At 43.0% G+C, this 10,000-nt stretch overlaps 1 protein-coding gene across 1 annotated transcript in view; it reads right to left on the bottom strand.

Moving 5' to 3' along the window:
• myo10 (myosin X) overlaps positions 1-10,000 on the bottom strand; it is a 166,282-nt gene that overhangs the window by 109,519 nt on the left and 46,763 nt on the right. The window contains exon 2 of the mRNA XM_080440639.1: positions 1-67. This exon is cut by the window's left edge and continues 32 nt beyond it. Within this exon, the coding sequence (XP_080296765.1) occupies positions 1-67 (67 nt within the window). The remainder of the gene's footprint in view (positions 68-10,000) is intronic.

Here is a 10,000-nt window from a genome sequence, read left to right as displayed (position 1 = left end):
CTCCGTTGCAGGACGACACGGTGCTGGGAAGATACTGCTCCTCCTCACGCAGCCACACCCTCTCCCCCTGATGAGAGATAAGAAATGTATGAAAATATTTAACATATTGATTCTTTGAGACATTTATTGATTCTGGTCTACAACATACACTACACCATAAAGACACCCATGTACCTGTCAAACTACTTCAAAAACCTTAAAGACGTTCACAAGTACAACACCAGAGGGAGCCAAACTGATCACGTTCAACCCAGATTCGGCTCAAACAAAGGGTTACATTTGTTCTACTGCTATGCCACCAAAAAGGTCCTGTTCCATTTAGTGTAGCAGAGTGTTTCCTGTGAGCTAACATAAACACCAGTAGCACCCCCTTGACCTTAATTGGGACACAACCTTTAGTTAATTAGTAGCATTAGTAACACCTGTGTTTATCCTACTGCTCTTTTTATGTCAACATGTCTGCTGTGAAAAAAAGTTCTATTAACCCAGTGCCATCTATTAGAGAGTTAGGCCAACTCCGTTCACTTCTTCGGGCCAGGTCTTCTACATACACATACATTGGCGAATAGTGACAAATCCCTAAACCGGAAGTTAATGGAATGCATTGAAGTCGACGGCTCCTTGTCACTATTTCCAGTCACGTGACCAACGCTGTTTCTGACCCCTCATTGGCGCAACTCTCTAATAGAAGGCTCTGTATTAACCACATCAACCACATAAATGTTGTTGTATGTTAAATGGCGAAAATAGTGTTGTGAGCTTGTATATCTGCTATTTAACCTATTGCTTATGCTAATGACATTAATGACACATCAGGTTGAAAGTGGTTAATGGCAGTGGTGGAAAAAAGAAGGTCCTGGGTTCGATTCCCGCAGGGGACGCTGTGGGCGCTGGGGGCGTGTCCTTTCCTCCGCGTCATCAGTGCCCATACCCTAGGTGGGGTTGGCGAAAGGGCCTTTCTCTGTGGAGTTTGCATGTTCTCCCCGTGTCTCCTAGGGTAGGTACCCTCACAAAAACGTGCAGTAACCCTGGTCACTATACTGCCTCCCCCTGGCCAGCCGGGGCGCCTGATGGAGGGGAAGGGAACTGGTTGGAATAACGTGTTCCTTCCACGCGCTACGTCCAACCAGGGAAACTCTCCCCTGTCCGGTGAAAAGAAGGTCAGTTGGCTCTCATGCATTGAAGGAGGCATGAGCTCGGCCCTGGCCTCCCTTTTTGGCAGAGGGAAGGTAGTGCCCAGGATTACATAGACAATTGGCACTGGGTGTCAAAAATAGGGTTACAAAATCGTGGGATAAAAATTTAGAGAAAAAAATATATATATATTGAACCAAGAAAAAAAGAGCTTGTGACTATATAATAATTACATTGGATCCATTTGGAACACACATTATTATAATTTTTTTCCATGTCCTGAAAAGTAACAGCTTTGGACATATAAGTTTTCCACCTGGCAGGGACGGTATGTCTAATACCGGAAAACTTTTTTTTTTTTCACGCCCAGTTTGCGTAATAGAACCTGGGAAAGGCCTTGAGAATATGAACGGTTTTCCATGTAAGCACACTACCAAACAGAGCCCTTTTAAGCCCTCTTACATACATGCTTATTATCCCATCGTTGGCTGATAATTAATAGCTTCTGACACACAGCTGCATTCCCCATCACCGGAACGGTCGCCATGGCAGCGGCATGATCGCCATGGCGGCGACCTTTCCCCCTGACCAATGGGGTCACAGCTGTGTGTACGTACTGGAGGTGTCGTATTACTGGGGAGGTGTTTGAAACAGTGTTGCCAAGTCTGCTTCTCTGTACAGTCGCTTGTACTGTAAGTATCGGTAGTTAAGGGTTGCGTTTTTTTGGGCTTGTTTCTAAAGTGTAGTTGCTTATGGGCTTGCTTCATAATATTGTTTAAACCAGTGGTTCCCAGACATTTTCATGTCAAGGACCCCTACATGTATATTACATTTTCCTTCTTCTTTTGAAATATTTTCTTTCACATCAAGACACTGCAATGATCATTAGACTCAGCAATGACCCGCCTATCTCCCAGACTCTCTCTGCAGTCCGAGTTCAGAGTTTGTGCGAAATGTAGAATTATGTGTAGGATGTAGTTTGCATACAGATGTGAGGGGATTAATTTAATTGACTATATTTTTACAAATATTTTATTTTAAAAGAAATATCCTCTCTCTCACACTTATGCCAGTTTGCCAGTGATTACCCTCCCCTAGCTGTACCAATGTGCCACATGGGCGGCAGTGGCTTAGGGGTAGAGCGGCCAGGAGAGCGGCCGGTTACCGGCCTCCCCCAGAGTTAGTGTCAAAGTGTCCTTGAGCGAGACGCTGAACCCCTAATTGCTCCCGATGAGCAGGTTGGTGCCTTGCATGGTTTCCTCCGCCGTCGGTGTGTGAATGTGTGTGCGAATGGGTGAATTTAATGCACAATCTATGTGAAGCGATTTGGATAAAAGCTCTATATAAATGCACCATTTACCATTTATTTACCAATGTTGGCACGGCCGTGCCTAAGGTTGCCTATACCCCTGATCTACAAGCTCACAACACGACACATTGTGAGCTTGAAGATTGGCTATTTTAATATAGCTGATGTATACAGAGTTCAAAGGTTAAACTGATTTAGATGCTATTATTAACTAATTTAGCTGTGTGTGTGTGTGATCATCATGCGGCCTACTTTTTTGGGCGTGTTTTTGTAGACCTGGCTGCTTGTTTCTCTTGCAAAAATCTGGCAACACTGTGTTTACAGCCGACACATGTGGGCAGTAAACATGAGGTTTATGGTGGAGGTTTTTAGTGAGCGGGACAATGTGGAGGAAGCAGTTCTTTTAACCCTGGCCTTTTACTGTCTTTAGTTTCTGTTTGACCCGGACGCTTTTCTTTTTTTTTTACTGTCTTTAGGTTGCTACAGTCTTTCACCTCCCCACTGACCTACGCTCCCACAGTGGGATTACTGAGACACTAACGGGGGCACGCTTGACACTTGACAGTGGTGGAAAAAGTACTCACAATTTGCACTTAAGTAAAAGTATCAATACTGCAAAGTAGAAATACTCCATTACAAGTAAAAGTCCGGAATAAAAAATGTACTTGAGTATAAGTACAAAAGTATTGGCATCAAAATATATTTAAAGTACCGAAAGTATAAGTATAAGTTTTCATTTTTTTAATAAAATCTTTTGAATCTTTTGAAAATAGCAGATCTACAGGCTCACAATGCGTCGGCTATTGTAATGTACATAGGGCTGAAGTGGTTAATGTATGTTTTGTAATAATACTCTAAATCTACAAAGTAACTAGTGACTAAAGTTTTCAAACAATTGTAGTGGAGTAAAAATACAATATTTGCCTCTGAGATGTAGTGGAGTAGAAGTAAAAGTACTGAAAATTGGAAATACTCCAGCTAAGTAAAAATACCTCAAAATTGTACTTAAGTACAGTACTTGAGTAAATGTACTAAGTTACTTAACTCCACTGACTTTTGATGACGTCAACGAGCGCGCTGAACAACAATGACTACAGGCCACAGGAGCACACGCACGCACGCACGCACACACACACGCACACGCGCACGCACACACGGCTATTCGACAATTGCCAATCTACAAGCTCAGTGGTGAGCTTGTCACTCTATCACGGTTTAATCACGTTAAGTTAGGCCTGACCTCGACTAAGTCGACTAGTCGACTGGTTAGTCGCGGGGGGTCCGAGTCGACTAAGTGTCTCTTAGTCGACTCTAGTCGAAAAAAAAAGAAAAAAGGGCCAAAAATGTTTTAAATTGTTTTTTGGCCAAGTCTACACCTGCAACCACACGTAACTTCCACTTTATTCTTCTTATTCCTCGTCTTTGTGTTGGTATTGTTTGTGTTGGAGCGCCTCAGTGCGGCTGCAGAGTTCATGTGCAACCTCTTCCAGAGAGAGATAGAGACACTAGAAACTCTGCTGGAGACAAAACAAACTGTGTAGACCCTTTGAAATAAAATGTATTTTGGCCCAAAAAAAAAAATTAGTCGACTGCCAGTCGACTATTGGCAATTACTCGCCAATTAGAGTCGACTAAACAAATCCTTAGTCGGGGACAGGCCTACGTTAAGTACATGGCCACATGTGCCCCTTTTCATTAGCGTGACAGGTTCAACCAATCTACCAATGTGTTGCCAGTGCCGCTTTCACACCTTATGAACTCATGTACATACTGTATCTGCTGCTCTTTATGCTACATGTACTGTATGTGTGTATACATTACATCAGTAGATATCTTGTTTTTTTATGTTCTCTTTTGTAATGTTAGATTCATCTCTCCCTGCATGCGCCCCCTCTCCCTGCCCGTTTGTCTTCTTCTTTCTTTCTGGGAAACAACAACTTGTTGATGGAGTATTATGTCAAAATGAATTTGACTCACTTCTTTACACCTGTAAATTAGTAACCCTTTGTGAGCTAGCTCTGCTATTTTCACTAAAAATGTTCTTTAAAATAATAATTTTAAAAAAGGACCGGTTTTGGACACGAAATGTTTCAGTACCGTTCAAAGTAATGAAATCTCGCCAGGCTCATAGATGTGTGTGCGTGTGCGTGTGCGTGCGTGCGTGCGGTGTGTGTGTGTGTGTGTGTGTTAACTACATGGCCACATGTGCCGCTGTTCATTAGCGTGACGGGATAACGCTGATGGGAAAAACAAACGCTCCGTCTGGGGAGCAGCTGATTGGCTCGCGCCGCAGGGGGGGAGGGGCCTCGGCCTCTATCTGAGCCAGAGCATAGGATTGAACTTTGACCCATATGGCCCTGATTGTATGGAGGGAGGTAGAGAGAGAGAGAGAGAGAGAGAGAGAGAGAGAGAGAGAGAGAGAGAGAGAGAGAGAGAGAGAAAGAAAGTGGGAGATATGGAGGGAGGGAGAGAGAGACATAGACAGACATAAAGAATATTGAAGAAAGAAAAGAAAGAGGGGCGCTTGGCTTTACAACCCTCCCTCCCCCTCGTTACATGTTCTCCCTCGTTACCGCTGTACACACACACACACACACACACACACACACACACACACACACACACATACACACACACACACACACACACACACACACACACACACACGCACGTTAACACAGCCATTCTGCGGTGTCAGCAGTAGATGAATGGAGCGCGGTGTGTTTCTAAAACCCTGAGAAGTCTCCTCATGCTTCAAACGGACACACAGACCACCGTGAGACCACCACCCTGGGACAGATACATCTGACCCACAGGAAACTCATACGGGAAAGTCCTCTCCTCACCTATACATACCCGACCAACCACGTCCCACAACATCTGGTCTGCATCCATTCACACACATCTAATGAACCATCTCGCCCCAACACACACTCGCCCCCCGATTTCTTTTGCGGACCGCTCGACCCCCAGTGGTTCATGTATTCTCGTATTCGTTAGGCTAGGAATGTGGAACCCTAGGAAAGGGTTAGGCATGGTTTTACTGAGGATAGGTTTAGAAATAAGGTTAGGTTTAGGCATAGTTTTACTGAGGTTAAGTTTAGGGATAAGGTTAGGTTTAGGCATAGTTTTACTGAGGTTACGTTTAGGAATAAGGTTAGGTTTAGGCATAGTTTTACTGAGGTTACGTTTAGTAATAAGGTTAGGTTTAGGCATAGTTTTACTGAGGTTACTGTTAGGAATAAGGTTAGGTTTAAGCATAGTTTTACTGAGGTTAAATTTATGAATAAGGTTAGGTTCAGGCATAGTTTTACTGAGGTTACGTTTAGGAATAAGGCTGGGTTTAGGCATAGTTTTACTGACGTTACGTTTAGGTAGGGTGACCATATTCTGAATTCCCCAAAAGAGGACACTTCAGGGCCTGAAGTGAAAATAGTTAAATAGCCTGAAGTTCAGGCTATTTAACTATTTTACTCATTCAATTCTGAACCGATTCTTAAAATTTAAAATTCTCTATTAGCTGTGAAGGGCCTTCTTTCATGTCTATCAGTCATGAAACATTGGCGGGTCTCCATCGCGCATTTCAGGTGCGCGAGCAGCGCAATGGGGTCTGATTCAGAGTCTGAAATGGAAGAACCGTCGTCCTAAAACACCCTCGCCCCCGGTCTAATCCGGCGGCCTCGGCCTGCGAAAAAAATGGGGCAGTGTGTTTTAGGACGAGCGTTCCGTTTTCCACCCTCCGGCTCGAGTTTTTTTCTTTTTTCTTCGTCCCAGAAGTGGGGGGGATATCACCCAAACTCTCAAAACCCCGGACATTTGAAGGATTTTATAAAACCCCCCAGACAGGCCGGATAGCCCCCCAAAAGAGGATATGTCCGGGTAAAAGAGGACGTATGGCCACCCTAGTTTAGGAATAAGGTTAGGTTTAAGCATAGTTTTACTGAGGTTAAGTTTAGGAATAAGGTTAGGTTTAGGGATAGTTTTACTGAGGTTACGTTTAGGAATAAGGTTAGGTTCAGGCATAAATTTACTGAGGTTACATTTAGGAATAAGGTTAGGTTTAGGCAGGTTTAATTTAGGAATAAGGCACAGTTTCACTGAGGTTACGTTTAGGAATACCTGGTGGCGACCGCTCCGAGGCCGCCGGATTTGACCCAGGGCGAGCGTGTTTTGGGGCGAGCGTTCTTGTATTCATCTTACCTAGCAACCACCACATCCCATAATACTACTGGTTCCATTCACAAAACATCTACCATGATGACCTGTTTCCCAGGCAGAAAGCAGATGCCTCATTCCTCTGTGTGTGTGTGTGTGTGTGTGTGTGTGTGTGTGTGTGTGTGTGTGTGTGTGTGTGTGTGTGTGTGTGTGTGTGTGTGTGTGTGTGTGTGTGTGTGTGTGTGTGTGTGTGTGTGTGTGACATCACATTCCTGACGTGCAGAAACCATAACAGGATAATTTGATGCTTGTTTTAAGATCGGGGGCCTTAGATCGCCCGAACCCCTCTCTCTCTCTCTCTCTCTCTCTCTCTCTCTCTCTGGCAGTGGTGGAAAGTAACTAAGTACATTTACTCAACTACTGTACTTAAGTACACTTTTAAGGTATTTTTGTTTTACTTTTTCATACTTCACACTTCCACTCCACTTCTTATTTTGTATTATTTGAAAAGTAATTACTACTTACATTGTAGATTAAAATTATTATTACAAAACATACATTAACCAATGAAGCTGTATTTCAAAAAGATTTGTGTGCAGTTGAAACCTGTGAAATGGGACATTCTGCATAATGAGTACTTTATACTTTTGGTACTTTAAGTATTTTGACACTTCTGTGCTTTTTCAGAAGTACATTTTGAATCCCCGACTTTCACTCGTAACAGAGTATTTCTACATTGCATTGCAGTATCGATACTTAAGTCAAACATTTGAGTACTTTCTTCCACCACTGAAGAGATTAAGCAAAAAGAAAAAGAAAAAAAAGGACTTCTTCCACAACTCCTCTGATGAGAGGAGAGGGTGAGAGGGTGAGGGGAGGGGGTGTGTTAGACACACTCTCGGGGGTCTTTCAGCGCCACAGAAGGCCTCCAAGGCGTCCCGCTATTAAAGAGCATTAAGCCCGTTCCGCCCTTTCTGCCTCCCCTTTGTGACCAGCGTGTGCCGCGCCGTGCTCGCTCGCCCACGCCGACAAGCACACAGAGAGAGAGAGAGAGATCTACACCTCCCCCCTTCTCTATTTCTCCTCGCCCGAGGTCTCTAACCCCTTGGCTCTGAGCCAAGAGACCTTTGAATGGCTTCCTTTCCCCTCTCTCTCTCTCTCTCTCTCTCTCTCTCTCTCTCTATCTCTCTCAGGAGTTAGCAATACAACAACGTAGAACTACAAGTAAAAGTACCAAATGTAAAATCTTCCCAAAACAATTGCCGATCTACAAGCTCTCAACGTGCCACGATGTGACACGTTGTGAGCTTCTAGATAGGCTGCTTAAATAACCCACAATTGCTCCAATGTCCTCTCTACATACATCACAGTTCTCTCTCTCTCTCTCTCTCTCTCTCTCTCTCTCTCTCTCTCTCTCTCTCTCTCTCTCTCTCTCTCTCTCCTTTTTCATTGGCACTTGATTGCCCCAGACCAGACAATTGATGACATCATTAATTTGTATATATTCAAATGGTTAAACAGAGGAGAGGCAGATAAGACAGCCAGACCAAACTGTGTAGTGACACAAGATAAGACCAGAGAGAGAGCCTGTTGTGTGCTTTTAACAGGACACTAGACACTTCCAGATAAACACACTACAGCTTTTGTACTATTTAGCAGTGGCCAGTGGTCATATACAGTAGGTGGATTATGAGACAATGGGTTCCTGGCACAGACTTGTAAAAGGTCCCGCTATCAACACAGCTATTAGGACAGTCACGATTATGAAAATGTTACATGACGATTAATTGTCACACGAATAATTGCGATTAACGATTCAATTGTGTCTTTGCCGCATTCCTTCAGTTTTCAGTAGGACTTTTGGAACTCTGTGTCTTTGACAAGACATGCAAAGTTAGTAACAATTCACAATTCACTCAAAGGTGCGGTAATCCACCCCTGCAGTGTTGTAAGAAGTAGCCTACTCAGATTTGCTTTTTACTTAAGTAAAAGTATCAAGTAAAAGTCCTGCATTCAACATTTTACTTGAGTAAAAGTGCAAAGGTTTTAGCATCAAAATATACTTATAAGTGCCAAAAGAAAAAAGTCTTTGTTATGCAATTTTCACAATCTTTCACAAACAGCAGATCAGCAAGCTCACAATGGGTCACAAAGCATCGACACGAGACAACAATAACAGTACTTGATTAAATGTACTTAGTTACTTTTCAAGAAGATTTTAAACAGGTAGTAGGAGCTTTCTGCAGGGGCGCTTTGATCAAGACGTTAAAGACTTCAATTAAAAACTTTGATTAGACACTTTGATCAACGATTTTGATTAAATACGTTGATCAAAGACTGTGATTAAAGACTTTGATCAAAGACTGGATGGCTTGTTGGAACACTGTTCACGAGTTACATGTTTGATCATGTAATACATAGTAACTGATTACATTATAATTACAATTTAAGCAGACGCTCTTATCTAGAGTGACTTAAAGCAAGGTAAGCCTCAGTAAACTAGGGTCACTGGTAAACCAAGAACCTAGCATCAGTCTAAACCATGGGTCTTCAACAAGGGGGTCCGGGACCCCTTTGAGGTCCTCAGTGGTACTACAGGGGGGGCCGCCAAATCTTTGTGCGGTATAGGAGCCAGTTTTTTTTACATTAACCCTAGAATCCCTATTGTGAGGGAAATTATTAGTCAGAAATAGATGATCTACAAGCTCACAACGCCTCGTGAGCTTATAGATCGGCTATTTTCGATAAAGAGGTTTGGTGTAGATGGAAAAAGAACAGACCAAGTACAGAGCCAGAGGTCAAGTTTACTAAGTATTGAGGATTCATGGATTAATGTTACTAACATATATACATATTAATAGAAAAGATAAAGTGTACAAATATAAAACACAAAACATTAATTTACACAACACTGATGCTGTCAAACATGTCTCTGAAGCTAACTATGAAATCTATAAAAAGTTTAATCTGCAACACAGTTTTATACAATATGTAGGGGGGGTCCCTGCTTCATCTCTCTCAACCAAGGGGCCGCCTTGGCCTGAAAAACATTGAAGACCTCTGGCCAAAACAATATACTATCAAAATGATAGTCCATTTGCCCATAGCAGAGTAATACCTCGAGAGAAGATGAGAGAGCGTTCGATCTCATCTTCGTTTTTTTTACTGCGCATGTGTCACAAAGTCACAAAGAACAGGAAACACACCGGAATGTATTGTGATGTGTGCATCACTTGTCAGCCATGATGATGAGGAACAGGATAGCAGGATATTGGCTGTTTAGTTGAAGTTAAGTCAACATGCAGAGATCTGGTGGATCACGGCCACATGTTTCACCACCAGTAGAGATTTCCTCCGATGAACTATAGCCTCACTGAGTGGACAGGAGCCAGCGCTCTCACA

Source organism: Gymnoscopelus braueri (assembly GCF_963280865.1).
Source record: "Gymnoscopelus braueri genome assembly, chromosome: 10".
Classification (NCBI taxonomy): Eukaryota; Metazoa; Chordata; class Actinopteri; order Myctophiformes; family Myctophidae; genus Gymnoscopelus; species Gymnoscopelus braueri.
This window is presented reverse-complemented; position numbering and strand designations above follow the sequence as displayed.